Source organism: Hylobates moloch, unplaced genomic scaffold, assembly GCF_009828535.3.
Source record: "Hylobates moloch isolate HMO894 unplaced genomic scaffold, HMol_V3 SCAFFOLD_2, whole genome shotgun sequence".
In the NCBI taxonomy this organism is placed as follows: domain Eukaryota; kingdom Metazoa; phylum Chordata; class Mammalia; order Primates; family Hylobatidae; genus Hylobates; species Hylobates moloch.
This window is the reverse complement of record NW_026652277.1, coordinates 62,233,149-62,256,096: the sequence shown is the minus strand read 5'-3', so window position 1 is coordinate 62,256,096 and position 22,948 is coordinate 62,233,149. Positions and strand designations below refer to the sequence as shown.

General features: G+C 34.3%; 1 protein-coding gene across 3 annotated transcripts; it reads right to left on the bottom strand.

Moving 5' to 3' along the window:
* Positions 1-293: 293 nt before the first annotated feature.
* CSN2 (casein beta) lies at positions 294-11,429 on the bottom strand. 3 transcript variants are annotated; one of them, XM_032164366.2, is made up of 8 exons: positions 11,382-11,429; positions 6,894-6,956; positions 6,002-6,028; positions 5,006-5,026; positions 4,867-4,911; positions 3,242-3,772; positions 2,413-2,454; positions 294-630 (listed from the first exon to the last, which is right to left on the bottom strand). In XM_032164366.2, exons 2-7 carry the CDS (start codon positions 6,942-6,944, stop codon positions 2,449-2,451), a joined length of 681 nt encoding a protein of 226 aa, XP_032020257.1. In that variant the 5' UTR covers positions 6,945-6,956; positions 11,382-11,429; the 3' UTR covers positions 294-630; positions 2,413-2,448. The 3 variants fall into 3 exon arrangements, with proteins under 3 accessions (XP_032020257.1, XP_032020266.1, XP_058285947.1); XM_032164375.2 differs by having other exon boundaries at positions 4,867-4,908; XM_058429964.1 differs by lacking the exon at positions 4,867-4,911.
* Positions 11,430-22,948: the final 11,519 nt, after the last annotated feature.

Below are 22,948 nucleotides of genomic sequence, written 5' to 3'. Positions count from 1 at the left end.
TTCCCAGGGTCACCACAAAATTTAACATCCAATGCTGGATCATTTTGAAAGTGAAAAGCATAGCTATAATAATGACACTGGGAAAATAGGCATAACCCACAACTTTCTATAGCAAATGAGGTATAAAAGCATCTTTTCTTTTCCTCCACTTTTTGATATCTTTTAATATTCAATTCAAAACATTCTATTCAATTTCAAAGAATTCTTCCAGGGTTATTTTGAACATCAATAATAAATCAAAGTTAACAATAAAGGGGCCGATTAGGTTTGAAAAAAGGACAGAACAACTGAAATATGCTTAAGGATAATTTATTGAAATGACTGGAAAGGAAATAGATTCTTAAAGAAATAATAATAAGCACAATTCCAGAAACAATTTGTATACATATGTTTGATATGTTTGTAGCATTTCCAAATGAATATTGAACTTCTGTGGTACTAGTTGAATTAAAATTTGGAAAATGTAAATAGTTCATGAGTCAAATTTCAAATTAAATGAATGACATAATATATAAAATAAATAAAGGGACAAAGTTCATTTTTTCCATATAAACTCATTCAAACATACTTAATTTGGGGTAACATGATACAAAGATGGAAAAGGCATCATATTTCCAGTCTCAGTCAATTCTGCGGAATAGAGAGCAAATACATAATTAGTTTTTTTATAACATGTAACTATTCAACTCTCTTCACTTTTAACTTTGGTGTGACTAATTCACAAAAGAAACTGTTTTGCAAATGCATTCTGATGTGGTTTGGAGGCATATAAAGTTTGTATATAACCAAATATTAGTGAACTTGAAATTGTTTCAGTGAAATGTCTAGTATTTCATAATCCCCAAAGGCTTTATATCTTAGAATTGCAATGCTATTCTCTCCTCTTTTTAACCTTTACACTTGGAGTAATTTTAACTCATTAATTAAAAGATAATTTTAAGTAAATACAAATTTTATGAAGGCTAGGTTAGAAATAAAAATGCAAATAGGCTTTTGACAAAAGCTCAAATGTATTTCCATAAAAGTAAAATAAATATATATTCTGTTTTCCTAAAAATAGTTATGCACAGCAAAAGAAACTATCATCAGAGTGAACAGGCAACCTACAGAATGGGAGAAAATTTTTGCAACCTACTCATCTGACAAAGGGCTAATATCCAGAATCTACAATGAACTCAAACAAATTTACAAGAAAAAAACAAACAACCCCATCAAAAAGTGGGCAGAGGACATGAACAGACACTTCTCAAAAGAAGACATTTATGCAGCCAAAAAACACATGAAGAAATGCTCATCATCACTGGCCATCAGAGAAATGCAAATCAAAACCACAGTGAGATACCATCTCACACCAGTTAGAATGGCCATCATTAAAAAATCAGGAAACAACAGGTGCTGGAGAGGATGTGGAGAAACAGGAACACTTTTACACTGTTGGTGGGACTGTAAACTAGTTCAACCATTGTGGAAGTCAGTGTGGCGATTCCTCAGGGATCTCGAACTAGAAATACCATTTGACCCAGCCATCCCATTACTGGGTATATACCCAAAGGACTATAAATCATGCTGCTATAAAGACACATGCACACGTATGTTTATTGCGGCACTATTCACAATAGCAAAGAGTTGGAACCAACCCAAATGTCCAACAACGATAGACTGGATTAAGAAAATGTGGCACATATACACCATGGAATACTATGCAGCCATAAAAAATGATGAGTTCGTGTCCTTTGTAGGGACATGGATGAAACTGGAAAACATCATTCTCAGTAAACTATCGCAAGGACAAAAAACCAAACACCGCATGTTCTCACTCATAGGTGGGAATTGAACAATGAGAACTCATGGACACAGGAAGGGGAACATCACACTCCGGGGACTGTTGTGTGGTGGGGGGAGGGCGGAGGGACAGCATTAGGAGATACACCTAATGCTAAATGACGAGTTAATGGGTGCAGGAAATCAGCATGGCACATGGATACATATGTAACAAACCTGCACATTGTGCACATGTACCCTAAAACCCTAAAGTATAATAAAAAAATAAAAAATAAAAAATAAATAAATAAATAAATAAATAATTAAAAATAAATAAAAATGAAAACTCTGGAGAATGAAAAACGAAAAAAAAAAAAAAATAGTTATAATCAAATGTAAGTATACAGGCCCTTGAAAGCAAGCCAGTCAAATCTGTCAAGAGCACATAAATAAAATTAAAGTTATTTGAAATGCAAAAGATAGATAGTTTCAGGTCAGTAAATGATAGTCAACCATTAAATTGATAATTAATAAAAAACGTTCCTGTATGTATGAAATTTTCACTGTATTGGGCTTCTCTAGGAGAATTAAATGTAAAAAGACATCGTGTATAAAAATGATCAATTTAATCTCCAAACTCCCAAAACTTACCAAAAATGAGAAGGGAAAATTAACTTTGAAATCTTCTTAGACCTTAAAAATAAACAAATACAAATATATAAATAAATAACCTCTTAGTAAGAAAACTTGCCTTAAGAATGTTGTAAGTAGTGAAATAAGCATCTCAGTCTTTTGCCTTCATATATACTTATAGCAAAAACAAGATGTGAAGTAAGGCTTGTGTAAAATAGAGGTGCACAAGGAAAATGACAGAACATTTTTTAGCTTTTTTTTTCCAAATGCAATCATATTATTAAATTTAATTCTGGCTTTTGTAAGCCTTAATTACTTTATCTAAATCAGAATTCTCAAAAGAAAATTAAATCAGAATTCATGCAATAGTTTTTTTCTCAACACTCAGTTTCCTCTACACGAAAAACCAGAACAATTACATCAGAATCTCTGGGTAAGCATAGGCATTGAGATTTGTGGGGAAAAGTTCTCCAGGTGATTCTATTGTATAGGTAAGCATTAAGAATCACTTATCTATGAGAACACATGGACACAGGAAGGGGAACATCACACACCTGGACCTGTTGTGGGGTGGGGGGAGGGGGGAGGGATAGCATTAGGAGATATACCTAATGTTAAATGATGAATTAATGGGTGCAGCACACCAACACCAACGTGGCACATGTATACATATGTAACTAACCTGCACGTTGTGCACATGTACCCAAAAACTTAAAGTATAATAATAATAAAAAAGAGTCACTTCTCTAAACTGTTTTTTTGTTCATTTACTCTACATTTATTATTTTATTCTACCATCACGTACACATCTTGAATGAAACAGCAAAGTCAGTAAATTTGGACTTACACTAATAGGGTTATGAACTGGGGCAAGTGGCTGAGTCACAGGGTAGATCTGGTGGGTGGGGTTAAGTAGAAGTTCTTGGTTGAGCAGAAGGGCTTGAACAGGCACAGTTCTCTGAGGGTAGGGCACCACTTGCTGGGGGATAGGCAGGCCTTTGGGCTGAGGAACAGACCACAGGGGCTGAGGGGGAAGTGCAAGAGTCTGAGGAATATGCTGAGGGACCTGGTGCATCAAGGGCTGGAGCAGAGGCAAAGGAAGATGCAGATTTTCAAGATCAGTGAGTTTTGGGATTTGAGGGTCAAAAAAGGGCATCTTTGGAGATTTAAGGATGGGCATCACTCTGCCGTTAGTGTAGATAGTGTCTTTAGCTTTAGGGACTTCCATTATTTCAGGCTGAGGGACAGGCAGCACCACAGCAGGCTGAGCAAGAGGCAGAATGTTTTGTGGAAGAAAACCATAGGGGATAGGCTCAATGAATGGATAGATCAGAGGCTGTGGCTGGAAAGAGGGGTAGATTTTATCCTGGTGTTCATCCTGGAAAGAAGGAAAAAGAATCTTTGAGTCCTTGATTAAGCTGTAATTGCCATTCATAATGAACTCATTTCTCTCTTTTAGACAATGATAAATGAGTAAAAAGAGAGGAAGAAAATATTTCACTTATTTTGGTTAAGAAATTATCTTGAGTCATGTGAAGAAAAATGAGTAAACTGTTGAAAAATTTTAATCCACTCACTTCATGGGTAACTCCAAAGGCCAAAGTGAAATCAATGTTTGGAAATTTCAGAAACATTTTTTTTAATCTTTTTCTGAATTGCCTGGATAGCTGTAGCTGTACACTTTGGTCTTCAGAGAGAATTTATTTTTCAACACAGTTGTGCCAATAGTAGACCAAATTGTTTTCATACAGTGAAAAGAGATCAGTTTAAAAAGACTTAGAGGGACAATTCCAAGGTTTATTTTTGTTTTGTTTTGGTTTGATGAAAAAGAAAATCAGTCTTAATTTGTGGCTAATCTAAGGAAGTAATTTAACACCGGCCAAATTCTTGCATCCCTTCCCTTGGGAGATGATAGTCTCTTGAGTCTTTCAAGAGACATCGATTTTTTTGCTTAAATTTGATTTTAAAAATATTTTATGTGACTCCAAACAATTCATTGATACACAAAGCAACTGAAAATTATAATTGGGTAAACATATCACCATAAATGTAATTTAATTGGATTTTGTGTTGTCCATATGGGAATAAAGGCAATACGGGACGAATTTTGCATAGATTTTTTTACCAGCTGTATACACCTTTTCATTACCATATCCACCTTGAGAATAAGAGGATCATAGTTCCCAACCTGAAAATGTTCCCACCAATGTGTACTTGTTGAAAACAGATATACCATTAGTAATATCGTTATGTATTTAGTCTATATTCTAGGAATTAATTATGAGTTTAAAAATGCAGGCATATCCTAGAAAATATATTGACTTTATCAATGTTTAATTTTTACAGTGGTTGGTGGGTATATGGCATTTATTTTATTATCATTCTTTAGAATCAACATACACATTATAAATATTTTTGTATGTATTATACTTTATAATAATTTTAGACATATACTTATCATTAACAAATTACCTCTCCTTGCTGCTGGTCCTCATGTTTAACCTTCTCAACTTCCTGCTAAAGATAAATCATATATAAAGATATGTTACCATTTGTAAAAATTAAAAGAGGAAATTTTGAAAATACATACATTTTAAATGTGAAAATTTACCTTGTATTGTGTAATAGTTTCCTACAGAAAAATATAAAATAAAATTAGGTTTAATTTTAACAATTCTTACTTTGCAATATAAGTCAGGAAATAAAGGCATTAATTATTTGATAGTATCATTAATAAATTTGTATAATCATTAAAGCTTATATATTAAACTGTTCTATATAAGCTTGTTATGTAAAAGAAAGTCAGATGAATGCAGTCAGGAAGGACATGGTACAAAAAAAAGCAATTAATAGATGCTTTCTCTCTACCACCATGCTCATTCCCTGACAACAAATGATCTCTGAAACCCCATCTGATTTTTAAAAAAGGAAATACTCATTGAAAATATATTCTAATAACAATTGATACATTATGATCACTTCAAATGAGTCGTAAGAGTTAAACACTTCCCTTAAGGATCATATAACATTTCTGAAGAGACAGAGTCTATTGATGTACCATTTACTTATCAAGTGATCACACACCCAGGAAGAGTGGTGTAAGAATAAATATCTACCTGACTCAGGTAGATTTAGGACTACACTAAATCTCACTTATTTACTAAAGTGGCTATTGTAATTATAAAATGTGTCCTTTTGCACATCTGCCTACCTACTACTTAGCAAGCTCTTAACTATCACTAGCATTTCTAACTTTTCAGTTTGTACCACAACTCCTAGTCAATGTCTGAACCATAGAAGGCCGTCAATATATGCTTAAGGTGAATAAGTTCAGAGTAAAGAGAGCTCAAGGCAGAAAACAGGACTGTATGGTTCATTAAAAAAAAACCAACAAAATAACACAATTTCAAGCAGCAAGCCAATTTAGAAAGTTCTAGAATGTTGTATTATCCAGATACTTATTGTCCTTAAACACATATAAAGGAAATATATACTAGAACTTATATGTCATTAACATAGCTGCATTAGCTTAACTGCCATGATGTGACACCACAGAAAAATAGCACAGGATTTTACTATTCTAAAATTGGATAGAATGTTAACTTACCTCACTACTTGAAAGGCTTTCTACAGTCTGTGGAAAAAAAAAAATTGACAACCAGCTAAATCTTCTAGATTATTAGAGAATTTTACGATTTTACGGTTCATAAATTTTCTCTAAAAATAAATCTTACCTCAGAGGATGCATTGGATTGTTCCTTCTGAAAAGATGTTTAAAAATTCAATTTCTATAGCTAACTCATTGTTAAACATGTATCCTACTTAATTTTTACATCACTTATGCAGAGCTATCTCTTTCACAAATTTGGGAAATAAAAAATGTTATATGACTTTTGAGGTTTGAAAGGTAATTATTTCAATGTCTTCTATATTTAGTAATTTTTATTAATATATTTTTATCTTACATTTATTAAAGACAGTTTTTATGGGTAAAAGAAGAGTCATTTTAATTTGTATTAAATATTTTTTATTATATTATTATAAATATATTTATGATCATGACTATAATTGTGTCTGTACTTCATCCTATGGATGTCATTGTACAGACAGACAGAGGATTTGACCCAGTGCCCTAGGCTATAAGGTATATATACATTTTATCACTGGAATAAGATGTATTTATCTAGGGTGAGAATCTGTGGAGTTGTATTTATGCAATATTATATTTTGTTGCCATTTTTATGATTTTTTATTACTTATTGATTTGTTTGCTTTTTCTTTAGTGACTAGCAGCACATTGGTGTAGGAAGCATTTGGGGAACTATAGGAAACTGTTGAGACAGTGGGTAAATATAAATGATTTTGATAGAAGCCAAGAGAATTCTCATGAATTTCTTCATTATTTATAGAGTAAAAAATGTTGGTGATGTTATTCTCTACAAATAGGCATATAGTCCACTATTTCTTGATTGTTGAGGAATTTTTTCTTGTGCACGTACCTCCCTTGCAAGAGCAAGAGCCACCAGGCAGGCAAGGATGAGGACCTTCATGGCTACTAAGTCCTGTGAATGGAGAAAAAATGGAATGGTGGAAGATTGGTCAATTGGATATATTTCCTTATTTAGATAAGGTTACTTTTTATAAAAAAAAAAAAAAGATAATGTATAACAAAAATGTCTGCATTTAGAAAATAAATAGAATAAATACTAAATAGAAGTTATATCATATGACTGAGGTCAAAATCTATTCCGGCTTGCTATTCTCATTTTTCAAATTCCAAACTTCATTGCCAGCTATTCAGATTTTTCAGCTAACAACTCTATCCTCACTTTTAAAAAAGTCCCATTTACAGTACTGAATTTTTCAAAAGGCATAAAGAAGTTATAAATATGTATGGAAAGATTTATGCAACACATCAAAAAGCTTATCCACCATGATCAAGTAGGCTTCATCCCTGGGATGCAAGGCTGGTTCAACATACGCAAATCAATAAACATAATCCAGCATATAAACAGAACCAAAGACAAAAACCACATGATTATCTCAATAGATGCAGAAAAGGCCTTTGACAAAATTCAACAGCCCTTCATGCTAAACGCTCTCAATAAATTAGGTATTGATGGGATGTATCTCAAAATAATAAGAGCTACCTATGACACACCCAAGCCATTATCATACTGAATGGGCAAAAACTGGAAGCATTCCCATTGAAAACTGGCACAAGACAGGGATGCCCTCTCTCACCACTCCTATTTAGCATAGGGTTGGAAGTTCTGGCCAGGGCAATCAGGCAGGAGAAGGAAATAAAGGGCATTCAATTAGGAAAAGAGGAAGTCAATTGTTCCTGTTTGCAGATGACATGATTGTATATCTAGAAAACCCCATCGTCTCAGCCCAAAATCTCCTTAAGCTGATAAGCAACTTCAGCAAAGTCTCAGGATACAAAATCGATGTGCAAAAATCACAAGCATTCTTATACACCAATAACAGACAAACAGAGAGCCAGATCATGAGTGAACTCCCATTCACAATTGCTTCAAAGAGAATAAAATACCTAGGAATCCAACTTACAAGGGATGTGAAGGACCTCTTCAAGGAGAACTACAAACCACTGCTCAATGAAATAAAAGAGGATACAAACAAATGGAAAAACATTCCATGCTCATGGGTAGGAAGAATCAATATCGTGAAAATGGCCATACTGCCCAAGATAATTTATAGGTTTAATGCCATCCCCATCAAGCTACCAATGACTTTCTTCACAGAATTGGAAAAAACTACTTTAAAGTTCCTATGGAACCAAAAAAGAGCCTGCCTCACCAAGTCAATCCTAAGCCAAAAGAACAAAGCTGGAGGTATCACACTACCTGACTTCAAACTATACTACAAGGCTACAGTAACCAAAACGGCATGGTCCTGGTACCAAAACAGAGATATAGACCAATGGAACAGAACAGAGCCCTCAGAAATAATGCCGCATATCTACAACTATCTGATCTTTGACAAACCTGATAAAAACAAGCAGTGGGGAAAGGATTCCCTATTTAATAAATGGTGCTGGGAAAACTGGCTAGCCATATGTAGAAAGCTGAAACTGGATCCCTTCCTTACACCTTATACAAAAGTTAATTCAAGATGGATTAAAGACTTAAATGTTAGACCTAAAACCATAAAAACTCTAGAAGAAAACCTAGGCAATACCATTCAGGACATAGGCATGGGCAAGCACTTCATGTCTAAAACACCAAAAGCAATGGCAACAAAAGCCAAAATTGACAAATGGGATCACTGGCCATCAGAGAAATGCAAATCAAAACCACAGTGAGATACCATCTCACACCAGTTAGAATGGTGATCATTAAAAAGTCAGGTAACAACAGGTGCTGGGGAGGATGTGGAGAAATAGGAACACTTTTACACTGTTGGTGGGACTGTAAACTAGTTCAACCATTGTGGAAGTCGGTGTGGCAGTTCCTCAGGGATCTAGAACTAGAAATACCATTTGACCCAGCCATCCCATTACTGGGTATATACCCAAAGGACTATAAATCATGCTGCTAGAAAGACACATGCACACGTATGTTTATTATGGCACTATTCACAATAGCAAAGACTTGGAACCAACCCAAATGTCCAACAATGATAGACTGGATTAAGAAAATGTGACACATATACACCATGGAATACTATGCAGCCATAAAAAATGATGAGTTCATGTCCTTTGTAGGGACATGGATGAAGCTGGAAACCATCATTCTCAGCAAACCGTCGGAAGGACAAAAAAACCAAACACCGCATGTTCTCACTCATAGGTGGGAATTGAACAATGAGAACACATGGACACAGGAAGGGGAACATCACACTCCAGGAACTGTTGTGGGGTGGGGGGAGGGGGGAGGGACAGCATTAGGAGATATACCTAATGCTAAATGATGAGTTAATGCGTGCAGCACACCAACATGGCACATGGATACATATGTAACAAACCTGCACATTGTGCACATGTACCCTAAAACTTAAAGTATAATAATAATAATAATAATAATAATAATAATAAAAAGACAAATAAAATTTAAAAAAAGATTTATTCATTAACTTAAAAATATTTCTTTAGAATCTGTTCTTGCCAGACACTGTCTAGGGACCAGGACTGCAGCAATGAACAAAATATTACAGTCCTGATATTACTCCCTCATGGAGCCTCAATTCTACTGGAAAAGACTGATCAAGAAAATGTGTACAAAAAAGTCACATTTTATTTTTACCCTTTTTCTTTTCACTAAACAGTTACCATGAATATTTTAGTTTAATGATTTCTCCTCATTCCCAATAAGACTGAGATTTTCATTTTAACATTTTCCTATTTATGTCACTATCCAGAGACTTTGTTGTACCATTAAGTTTGTTTCTTCTCCATTTATATCCATCTTCCCCACATAGCTAATAATGTCTGTTCTCCTTTATGTCACATGACTTTAGAGATTACACATTAGGCTTCTTCTGTTCTCTGTATTAAAATGTACACACGGTTCTCTTGATGATCTGCCAAGAGGTCGGGGCCTCTTGCCCACTGCCGAGCTTGGGACTACCTCTTCTTGTGAAATATATGTTAACATTTTTGACCAAAATATACTAAATCGTCTCCTTGTTATGTGTTCTTACATTGTTTATAATTTATTTAAAAATAATTTTTGTGCCACAATATTACTTGCCACTCAAATCTTCATTCTCAGATATTGAAACCCAATTTTTGAACTCAATTTTTGAACTAAAAATGCTTCATGAAAAAACTTTCTAATTTATTTGAGAAATGTTCTTTTCAATATTTGGAGGTTGAACATAATTCTCTCTATTACAGAAAACAAATATTTATTCTAGATTTTTTATGAATGTTAATTAATTTTTATTAATTTTACTTTGCCTAAGACCACTGTAAGTTTCCAAATTTTTTATGTCAGGGTTCAGAAACAGAATATAACACTCTATTATATATAATTACACATAGGGAAGATCCCACAGCATTTTCTATATTTTATAAGTAATATAAACTTTACTAATTTTATTACTAATCTACTAATATATATAATAATTTTATATACTAGTATATAATTACAATACTAATTTTATATACTAATATACTAATATATACTAATACTAATTATACTAGTTTTTATACTCATTTATATACTATAAATATACTACATACTAATATACTTTTATATACTAATTTTTAAGCCAGAGTTTCATTATCGACTGGTACGCTCTAAGCTACTTTTTCTTTTATATCATCTATTATCTTTGTTTATGGTTTCCAAGTCTTTTCTACTCCATTAAGAATTTTCTTACACAGTAAACCACATTGTTTCTTTTTAACTTAATTCTGTATTTCTGTCTCATTTTAATATTGTTTTGAAATTACAAACTATATAATAAACTGGGAAGTTTGAGGCTCTAGACAAGTTTGATGAGTAAACTCTTCTAAAAACATTGTTTATAAACATTTAAAGTAGAAAATGCCCCCATACCATTCCCTCATTTCTCGACTCAGTATGCTACTGCTGTAAACTACCTGTTGGACAAAGCTTTTCCAGTAATTATTTATCTACCCATACTATAATTTAAGTATATTTATTTTTATGACTGTGATATGCTAAATCAAATTGGAAGATTAATTCAAAAAATGAATCTCCTTTTAATATTAACTATGAACTAGCCTCATACTAAAAAATATATATATACATACATAAAATTAGTTATTATATTTTCTTAAACTCATGAAGGCTATATGTCATTGCAATTTTTTTTACCAAATTCTTCTGGGCACTCTATCTTTTTTTGCCTAAGTGTTAAAAATAATCTCAGTACTACCTTAAATACTTTTATTTCAAACACCATATTTTAAGTAACTATGTCCCTTCTATAGCTCGAGCTACTTTGAAATACATGGTTAGGAGAAAATACAACAAATTTGTATCTAAAATGCATACCGTTTTTCCAAGATTGAAGAGAAGTGAAGGTAGTGCTGGACGGCTGATGACCCATCAGCTTCTGTGACTGTTTATATACTATATTTAACGACATGCTAATTTTGTGGTTTGAAATAAGATCAATGGTGAGCTTCAATTCCAAGAAGTCCACATGATTAGAAAATGATTTCCGCCTATTATAGGTCCCCAGAAATTCTGGGGATCATCGTAACAAGGGAACAATTCACAACTTGATAAAAGAAACCTGTCCAGGAAATGCAATTGTTCAATAACAAAAGACAATGACTGGAGGACAGTGACACTCTGGCCCTGTCCCCAAGTTATTATGGACATAATTAGGTCTCTTTAGGGGCTAGTGGGGCCTTGAGATTTCAGTTGTGGGAAAATTGTATGTGAACGCTAGAGACACACAGGGCTTCACAAAGACCACAGTTTCATGTGAACCAGAGCAGTTGTTAGTTCTTAGTGCTGAAATGAAGAAACTGACGAGATAACAAGTCCATGATGGTAGCTTAGTTATGTGAGGCAAACTGTTTCTCCCAGGGCCACTTGATTCGGAAAAAAAATAAATTATTTAGTTAAAACAAATATTTTATACACAAGATAAATAAACTTTCCTCTGTAAGGGAACAACTCGAAGAGGGAATCTGGGTGGCTGGTACAGGCAAAATCCTCAGTAAATCTGTAATAAAAATTTTGCAAAGTATCATGGAGTTTTATTTACCTTTTAACATTGATTATCTCCTTTCAGGTCAAGCATAATTATGATAATATTAATGATGGTTATTTTTTGCTTAGTTCGAACCCTTTGCCAAGCACTAAGCAAAGATATTATCTTGTATAATCTTCACAAGAACATCATGAGGAAGCTCTCTTCTTCATATTTAGGTTGGGAAAACAGAGGTGCCACAAGGTTAAGTAACTTGCTCAAAACCATATTGTTAATGGCAAAGATATCATTTGGACTCAGATCTGTCTGACTACATGTGATTCTGTTTGATCACATGTGAGTCCCAGGGCCCATGTTTTAACCTCCTGATAATTTTTTATAAAATTTATCTATCAATGTAGCATTTGGTTGAAATATGTAGAATTTAATTATGCCTGAATTGGAAAAGTGGGGCCTCTGTGCTGTGTGTGGCAGGGGAGCTTGCCATTAAGGATCTGCTCTTTTAGTTGAGCCTTAGAGAATGAGTAGAATTTTGAGAGATGATTAAATGGGGATAGATATTTTGGCTGAAGAAAACACAGGACCTGAAAGAGCAATATACCAGTTTGAGGATATTCAGAGGGCATACATTACAAGTTATAATTGCAGAGGTTTGATAGAATCAGATCATGGATGACTGTGAATGTTAGGCATGCACTGTGACATAATTCAGTGGAAGCTAGTCTATTAGAGATTTGAAAGAAAAATGGATTGTAAAATTTCTTGGATTTTATGACTTTATGACAATAACTCAGGTAACCTAGTAAAGGAAGTTGTTATGTGATGTTATTGCAGTAGCCTAAGACAGACATTATGATGATCTCAAGAAGACAGACATTATGATGGTCCTGGGCATCTTAGGCAATAGAAAGACAAACCTCCCATTAAAATATGAGAAACGTGAAGAATTGGGGAAATAAATTAATATATTATGCCTGAGTGACTGAAAAGTTAGCCATGTTATAAATCAAAATATGAAACCAGGCTGAAATTACAAATGAAACACTGAGTAAAACCTTGTACGTGGTAAATTTGAAGGTGTCCAGAAGATGTTTTAAATTAAATGTGATACTCAAGAAATAATCACGAGTATAATTTTTAAAGGTAATTTCTCCCCTCAAAGGAGTAAGTGAAGGTCTCTAGGGAAAGACTATCAAGTGAGAAAAGAAATTGTACAAAACAAAATTCAAGTATCCTTTCTTTTACAGGGGCTGGTATAGCAAAAGGAAATAGGAAAAAAAAAATACAGTATCAAGAAGAAGAGAGTACAGAATCCACTTCCTTTCCTTGATACCCTGCATTGCTAGAGGAAGAAAGTGAGGTCAACAGTGAAATGCTACACAGATGATTGAGATACACTCCAAATGGTTAAGAAGTAAGTAATTTGTGAGGAATTAAAAGTAACATATGTATACTGCCCTTCTGAGAAATTTAGAAGAGGAGATAAGGAGAACTGTAAGATTGTGACTAGCTGTACAGGGATAATCAGAACCACAGGAAGGTATTTTTAGGGTAAGGAAGACTTGTAGCTTACAAGAAAGAGGCCAGTAAGGAAAGAGTGAAGTGGGAGTAAATTAATGGAACAAGTTCCCGTAGAGTCATGGCGAAAAGAATAAGACCTATAAAAATGTACCAGTTTTCCTAAGAAAACAAAAAGGAAGAAGAAGATAAGTAGATATAATACATGTTTGAGATAAAAAGTAGAGAAGTTGAAGTTAAATGGTCTTAATTTTCTAGTGAGGTGAAAGGGGGAGTTCTCAACTGAAATTGAAGGCCATGGTTATACATAGTTGAATCTTTAAGTCAACTAAGCCAGATACAGAAGGACAAATATTACACAATGTTATTTATATGTGGAATCTTGTTTTAAAAGTTGAGTATATAGAAACAAAGAGTAGAAGGATGGGTATCAGGGGTTCAGGGTGGAAGATAGATAAGGAGATGTAGGTCAAAGGAAACAAAGCTGCAGTTATGTAGAATGAGTAAGTTTAGACATGTAATGTGCAGTGTGAGGATGATAATCATTAATATTTTATTGTACAATAAAAATTTGCTGAAAGTAGATTTTAGATGTTCTCACAAGATAAAAAGAGTAACCTATGTGCGGTGATGGACATATTAATTTGCTTGACTACAGTAATCATTTCACTATATAAGTATCAAAACATCATGTTGTACATCTTAAATATATGTAATTTTGAAAGAGCAGAAATTTTTGGTTAATGTGAAAATGAAAATGAATAACAAATGCACGAGCAATAATTATGACTTATATGAGATTATATATCAGATTTTTTTATCTAAGTAGTTGTATGGCAAGATGGTGGAGATTTAGTATCAATAGGTTAAGAGAATTGTTAAGATAAGGTTGGGATTATTAGTGTTTGTGTTAAAAATGGCAAACCATCAGGTATTGGTTAAGCTAACATACTAAAAAGAGGGCTTGAATGACTAGAGATGGCAAGAAAGGCAAAGACCTGGCCTAAGAAGAGACCAATTTTGAGAAGTACAAAAACAGATTTTTTCAGTTGGGAATTTCAGCATTAGAAAGAAGAGAATTTCTGGATGATGACTAGATCCAAGGAACAGCCATACATTCAGAATGCTGAAAATAGGTGAACATAAAGTTTGTTAGAGGAAAATGTATTTCATATTAAACATCTATGTTTGCAGGCATTTCCTAAATTATCCAGAATGAAATGAAAAATAAAAGGTACATTTGACCACAAGGAGGTCAAAACCTTCATGGGAAAACAGATATAAAAATCTACTTGTTAGAACATGTAAGGAATATGCTAATAAAGCAGTAAGAAGGTGCAGTTGACGGAAGGAGAATACCTAGTTCATTTTAGTTGATTCATGGGAGAGGAAAATAGAATCTCCATGAGGACGTGAGTCCTGAGCAGAATCTTGAAGCCAGATAAAGCAGTTGATCGAGAAGGATAGAGAATTCTAGCTAGAAGTAGTTAAAGACTGTATAGTCTTGGATATGAGAAACAAGTAACTAGAACTAAATCAAGTAGTGAACCTGGATAATGAAGTTCAAGGAAGAGGGAGGATGAAAATGTGAACAGAAAAAGAGAAAGCAATCAGACGACGATGGACAAAGCATGCTTTGCTCCTTAGGAATGTTAATTTTATTCTGTAGATGGAGGGATCTATTGAAGAATTTAAGATGGACAGTAACATTAGAGAATGGTTATTTTTAGAGAACAAATGATACAGGTACACATTTATTAAAATGAAACTGACCAAGTTTGAGCTCACGTTCTTTGTTTTTGTTTTCCAGTAGGTAAACATTGATTGCTAATGTTTATGAAAGTACAGAAAATTGAGGCAAAAAAGAATACTGAATCCCAGAAAAGAGCAGGGTCTTGGTCAAAGTACGAAAGTAGAGAATGAGGTAGGCTTCAAAACACTTGAGTTGTGCCCATTTACAAAATCAGTCTACAAATTTCCTTGCCTCTTTAGTGATTGCTATTCGTGTTTGGCTGACTGTGTTGGATGTTACTCATTCTTATAATTTTTATTTTTTCTATTCACTGCCTATGACAGATATATTCAGAACTTAAGCACAAATAGATGCCCTTCTAAATTAAATAAGCCGAATATAGACCTACATAACTATTTTTCTTTATAATATACCTTGCATTAATATCATGCTAGATCTATGAATGAGGGGGACACTCCTGATTGTCACATATATTTCATATTTCTCAGAAAACCCAGGTCAGTGTCTACTATATATTTCAATTGTTCAGCTGATATTCATTTTATGTTCATACTGAGCCAGAAGGAAGCCAGGAAAAGAAATGATGAAATTACTCCAGCGTCCTAAGTCCAAATAGGAAAGGCCCTAGCTACCCAGTGTGGCTTTGTGGTTTAGTTCTGAGTTGCCAAGGCCACAGGCAACAAAGTTAAGATTTCTAAGAAAATAATACAAAAACAAGCATGCCTTATCCATTCTATATAGCATTTGTTTTTTCTTAGAAAAATGCTTTATGCATTGTGCAATAAATACAACATATCCTTGTAATGCTCATCAATTTTTAGTTACACTAATCAGTATGATTACAGACTTGATTAGGCCAGAAAAGTGGGCAAAACCATGATCACAGAAAGCACTAGAATAAGAGGCTTGCCTAAGGAAAAATTGAAAAGCCCGAGAGTTAAGATAAAACAAGGTGCTAAGAGGCCAGTAAGCATCAGAACACAATGACAAATAAGCAAAATGTCACGTGGGGCAACCCGGGCTTTCACAACGAACAATTCAATAATTGTTATTTTCTGCCGGGTGCAGTGGCTCACGCCTGTAATCCCAGCACTTTGGGAGACCGAGGTGGGCGGATCACAAGGTCAGGAGATCAAGACCATCCTGGCTAACACGGTGAAACCCCGTCTCTACTAAAAATACAGAAAATCAGCCGGGCGTGGTGGCGGGCGCCTGTAGTCCCAACTACTCGGGAGGCTGAGGCAGGAGAATGGCGTGAACCCGGGAGGCGGAGCTTGCAGTGAGCCGAGATCGCGCCACTGCACTCCAGCCTGAGCGACAGAGCGAGACTCCGTCTCAAAAAAACAAAAAACAAAAAAAGAGAGAGAGAATTGTTATTTTCAGAGGTAAAATTAGGAGGGGGGAGGAATAGCATTAGGAGATATACCTAATGTAAATGACAAGTTAATGGGTGCAGCACACCAACAGGGCACAGGTATACATACGTAACAAACCTGCACATTGTGCACATGTACCCTAGAACTTAAAGTATAATTTAAAAAAAAAAAGAATTGCACCCACTGAAATTTGATAAGACAGCCCTGAACAAGAAGCAGGATATATTCAATGCAAAGAGTCCTAGTACTATATGTCAGCAACAGAATTTGTTCACCCGATGCTCTTTTCTATATTGGGTGATGAATATGAGATACGCAAGCATGAGATGTGGGTGAAGCATAAAGATAATAACTGTAGCCATGTAAATAAAGCCTTGAAGAAAGCAAGCAGATATGAAGGCAGGATAAAGAGTAAAATAAAAGGACATCAAATGTTCAAGAAATAATAACTGGAAGAGAATCTACACATTGTCTATGTAACATCCTAAGGTTATTTTAGAGAAGGAAAAACTTTAGACCTGCAAAGTTCCACGACTTGGTCAAGATTTTGTCTCTAATTTAGAGAGACTTGATACTAGAAACCTCTTTCTTCTAATATTCGGAATACGGTTTAAAAACTTCATCAAAATATAGAAGGAAAAGGGAAAATAAAATAAATCATGTAGATTTATATAATGATTCATATTTATGAAAGATATGACATGTAATTAACAAATTATTATATAAAGAGAAATAGTGTAGCATTTCTTATACAGATAGAGTGTTTTAATTCCTTCAATGAGATTATTTGAATATAATCAATGGCATCTTCTCTGAAATATGGCTACTAAAATTAATTAATAAAGGTAATCAAGAATCATGGAATAAGAAACATGAGCTTAGAGAATACGTTCATGAAGCAGGTATCATGAAAGCATAAAGCCCGTAACCCTGACTCATAGCACACACTTCTCATTTGATACTAACTCCTCTTATTTTCCATATAATCATAAAATTTCATTCAAGCTCAGGATACATTTATGAAGCACATACTGTACTTTAAACCAGAGTTTCTTAACCTTGGCACTATTGACATTTTAGATAGGTTAATTCTTTATTTATATTTACTGAAATATTTGCTTCATTGTGGTGATCTGGAAGTGAACCTGCAATGTCTGTGAGGTATGCCTGTAAATTTTTTTCCTTGATTTTTATTTTCTTTTTCTTTTTTTTCATCTTTTGTGTAAGTTTCAAGGGATACATGCACAAGTTTGTTATGTGGGCAAATTGCCTGTTGTGGAGGATTGGTATACAGATAATTTGGTCACCAAGGCAATCAGCATAATACCCAATAGGGAGTTTTTCAGTCCTCGCTCTCCTCCCAGTTCCTCTAGCCTCAAGTAAACCATAATGTCTATTTTTCCATTCTTTGTGTCTATGTGTTGCTAATGTTTAGCTCCCACTTAAAAAAGTGAGAACAAGTAGTATTTGGTTTTCTGTTACTGCATTAATTTTCTCAGGGTAGCCTCCAGTTCCATCCATGTTGCTGCTAAGGACATGATATCATTCTTCTTTATAGCTGCATAGTATTAATATTATATGTTGTATCTGCACGGCATTTTCTTTATCCAGTCCACCACTGATGGGCTTTTAGGTTGATTCCATGTCTTTGCTATTATTAATATTGCTGCAATGAACATACGTATGCATATGTCTTTATGGTAGAGTGATTTGTATTCCTTTGGGGATATAGCCAGTAATCAGACTACCAGGTTAAATGGAGCTATATTTTAAGTTATTTAAGAACTCTCCAAAATGCTTTCCACAGGATCTGAACTAATTTACATTCCTACCAACAGAGTATAAGCATTCCATTTTCTCTACAACCTCACCAGCATCAGTTATTTTTTGGCTTTTTAACAACAGCCATTCTGACTGGTGTGAGATGATACCTTATTGTGGTTTTGATTTGCATTTCCCTAATGATTAGTAATGTAGAGCATTTTTTCATATGATTGCTGGCCACACGTATGTCTTCTTTTGAGAAGTATCTGTTCATGTCCTTTGCCCATTTGTAAGGGGGTCGTTCATTTCTTCTTGTTGATTTGTTTAAGTTTCTCATAGATTCTAGATATTAGACCTTTGTTAAATACAAAGTTTGTAAATATTTTATCCCATTCTGTAGGTTGTCTATTTACTCAATAGTTTCTTCTGTGTGCAGAAGCGGTTTAGTTTCATTAAGTCCCACTTATCAAAGTTTTTTGTTTGTTTCTTTGTTTTTTGCAATCCTTTTGGGAGATTTTTTGGAGTCTTTGCCAAGGCCAATGTCCAGAATGGTGTTTCCTATGTTTTCTTCTGGGGTTTTTAAAGTTTTAGATTTAGATTTTACCTTTAAGTCTTTAATCCAACGTAAGTTAATTTCTATATATGGTGAAAAGTAGGGTCCAGTTTCAGTCGTCTGCATATTGTTAGCCAGTTATCATGTAGTGACTAGAAAGTCCATTGATCAACCAGAAAGTCCTTTCCTCATTGCTTCTTATTGTCAGCTTTATCAAAGATCCGATCGTTGTAGGTGTGTGGCTTTATTTCCAGTTTCTCTAACCTATTCAATTGGTCTATATGTCTGTTTTTGTACCAGTACCATGATGTGTTGATTACTTTAGCCTTGTAGTATAGTTTGAAGTCACACAGTGTGATGCCTTCAGCTTTGTTCCTTTGGCTTAAAATTGCTTTGGTTATTCAGGTTCTTTATGGTTCCAAATGAATTTTAGAATTTTTTTTTTCTGATTCTGTGAAAAATACCATTGGTAGTTTTATAGGAATAGCATCAAATCTGTAAATTGTTCTGGGCCATATGACCATTTTAACAATATTGATTCTTTCTACCTATGAGCATGGAATGTTTTTCCATTTGTTTGTATAGCCGCTGAGTTCTTTCAGCAATGTTTTGTAATTCTTATTGTAGAGATCTTTTACCTCCTTGGCTAGCTGTACTTCTCAGTATTATATTCATTTTGTGGCGACTGTGAATGGAATTGCATCCTTGATTTGGCTCTCAGATTGGATGTTATTGGTGTAAAAAATGCTACTGAGATTTACACATTGAGTTTGTATTCCGAAACTAACTCAAACAAAATTTGCTGAAGTTGTTTATCATATCTATAAGTCTTTGGGCAGAGACTATGGGGTTTTTCTAAGTCTAGAATCATAACATCTGAGAATAAAGATAATTTGACTTCCTTTCTTCCTATTTGGGTGCCTTATATTTCTTTTGTCTGCTTGCTCTGGATATGACTACCAATACTATGTTGAATAGGAGTGACAAGAGTAAATATCTTTATCTTGTTCTGGTTCGCAAGGAGAATGCTTCCAGTTTTTGGCCATTCATTATGATGTTGGCTATGGGTTTGTCAGAGATTGCTCTTATTATTTTGAGATATGTACCTTTGATACCTAGTTTGTTAAGGGTTTTTTAAATGAAAGGATATTGAATTTTATCTAACACTTTTTATGAGTCTATTGAAATGATTATATGGGTTATGTTTTTATTTCTGTTTATGTGAAGAATCACATTTATTGATTTGTTTATGTTGAACCAAACTTGCATCCCAATAATAAAGCCTATTTGATCATGGTGGATTAGCTTTTTGATGTGCTACTATATTCACTTTGCTAGTATTTTACGGAGGACTTTTGCATCTATGTTCATCAGGGATATTGGTATAAAGTTTTCTTTTTTATGTGTGTCTCTGCCTGGTTTTGGATGAGAATGATGTTGGCTTCATAGAATAAGTTATGAGCAAGTCCCTCTCTTTTGATTTTTTGGAATACTTTCAGTAGGACTGGTGCCAGCTCTTCTTTATATGTCTTGCAGAATTCAGCTGTAAATGCATCTGCTTCAGGGCTTTTTCTGGTTGGAAGATTTTTTATGACTTACTCAATTTCAGAACTCATTATTGTTTTGTTCAGGGTTTCAATTCCTTCCTGGCTCAATTATGGGAGTATGTATTTTTCTAGGAATCTCTCCATTTCTTCTAATGTTTCTAATTTGTGTACTTACAAGTGTTCATAAAAGCTTCTGAGGGTGTTTTTTTATATTTCTATGGGGTTGGTGGCAATGTCCCCTTTGTCATTCCTGATTGTGTTTATTTGGATCTTCTCGTTTTTATTTTTCTTATTAGTCTAGCTAGAAGGCTATCAATCTTATTTAGTCTTTCAAAGAACCATCTCCTGGATTCATTAATCTTTCATATGGTTTTTCTCATCTCCATTTCATTCACTTAAGCTTTGATTTTGGTTATTTCTTTCTTCTGTTAGTTTTAGGGTTGATTTGCTCTTGTTTGTCCAGGGCATCTAGATGTGATGTTAGGTTGTTAATTTGAGATCTTTCTAACTTTTTGATGTGGGTTTTTAGCATTATAAACTTTCCTCAGGACTGCATTATTTATGTCTCAGAGATTCTGGTATGTTTTATCTCTGTTTTCATTAGTTTCAGATAATTTCTAGATTTCTGCTTTAATTTCTTTGTTGGCCTGAAAGTCATTCACGAACAGATTGTTTAATTTCCTTTTAATTTTATAGTTTTGAGAGATCTTGTTATTGATATCTATTTTTATTGCATTGTGGTCTTAGAGTGTGGTTGATATGCATATTAGTCCATTCTTGCATTGCTGTTAAAATAGTTGAGACTGGATAATTTATAAAGAAAAGAGGCTTAATAGGCTTATGGTTCTGCAGGCTGTACAGGAAGCATAGCACTGGCATCTGCTTCTGGGGAGGCCTCTGGAAGCTTACAATCATGGAGGAAGACAAAGTGGGAAGCTGAACATCACATGGCAAGTCAGGAGCAATGGTGAAAGAGTGCAGGTGCTGCACACTTTTAAACTGCCAGATCTTATGAGAACTCACTCAGTATTGAGAGGACAGTACTAAAAGGGCTGATGCTAAAGCATTCATGAGAAATCTGCCCCCATGATTTAATCTCCCCCTTTCAAGCCCCTCCTCCCACATTGGGGTTACATTCCAATATGAGATTCAGTCAGAGACGCACATCCAAATTATATCAGTATGATTTAGGTTTTGGTTTTTTTATTTGAGAGACTTGTTTAATGGCTGAGAATGTAGTCGATTTTATAGTATGTGCCATGTGCACATGAGGAGAATGTATATTCTGTGGTTGTGTTTAGTATTCTCTAGATGTATTTTAGGTCCATTAGGTCAAGTGTCAAGTTTAGGTCTCGAGTATTTTGTTAGTGTTCTACCCTCAGTGGTCTCTCCAATACTGTCAGTGGGGTGTTGAATTTTCCCACTATTATTATGTGGTTATGTAAGTCTCTTCAACAATCTTTAAGAACTTGTTTTATGAATTTGGGTGCTTCAGTGTTAGGGGCATATTTATTTAGGATATTTAAACCTTCTTGTTGAATTGAACACTTCATTATTATGCAGTGCTCTTATTTGTCCTTCTTGATCACTGTTGATTTAAAGTCTGTTTTGTCTTAAATAAGAATAGCAATCCCTGTTTTTGTTTTGCTTTGTTTTGTTTCTGTTCTCTTAATACATCTTTCTCCATTCCTTTACCTTCACCCTGTGAGTGTGTCCTTGCATATGAGATGAGTCTCTTGAAGATATCATGCAGTTGAGTCTTCCTTCCTTATTCAACTTGCCAATCTTTGTCTTTTAAGTGGGGTGTTTAAACCATTTACATTCAAGGTTAATATTGATAGAAGCAGATTTATAATGTCATAGTGTTGTTAGCTGTTGTTATATAGACTTGATTGTGTATTTGCTTTATACTGTTGATGGTCTATGTATTTGAAAGTTTTGTGTGCATGTGTGTGTGTGTGGCCAGTGACAGTCTTTCATTTCCAAGTTTAGCACTCCCTTTAAGGACCTTTTGTGAGGCAGATCTGATAGTAAAAAATCCCCTCAGTATTTATTTGTCTGAAGTATTTTATTTATCTTTTGCTTATGAAGCTTGGTTTGGCTGGATATAAATTTTTTATTGGAATTTCTTTTCTTTAAGGATGATGAATATAGGCCCCCAATCTCTTCTGGCTTATAGAGTTTCTGCCTAAAGATCCGCTATTAGCTTGATGGAGTTCCCTTTGCAGGTGAACTGCTCTTTCTCTCTTGCTGCCTTTAATATTTTTTCTTTTGCTTTGATCTTAAAGATCCTGATGAGTATGTGTCTTGGGGATGGTCGTCTCATGCAGTATATCACAGGGGTTCTCTGAATTACCTAAATTTGCATCTTGACCTCTCTAGTGAG

Bases quoted from the DNA above. Each gene is read 5' to 3' on its own strand.
- CSN2 (XM_032164366.2), bottom strand. From the start codon at position 6,944: ATGAAGGTCCTCATCCTTGCCTGCCTGGTGGCTCTTGCTCTTGCAAGG. The intron at 5,027-6,001 runs GTAAGTTAACAT...ATTTTTCTGTAG, and splicing joins AAAGCCTTTCAAGTAGTGAG to GAAACTATTACACAATACAA. The intron at 3,773-4,866 runs GTAATTTGTTAA...CCTTCTTTCCAG, and splicing joins AGGACCAGCAGCAAGGAGAG to GATGAACACCAGGATAAAAT.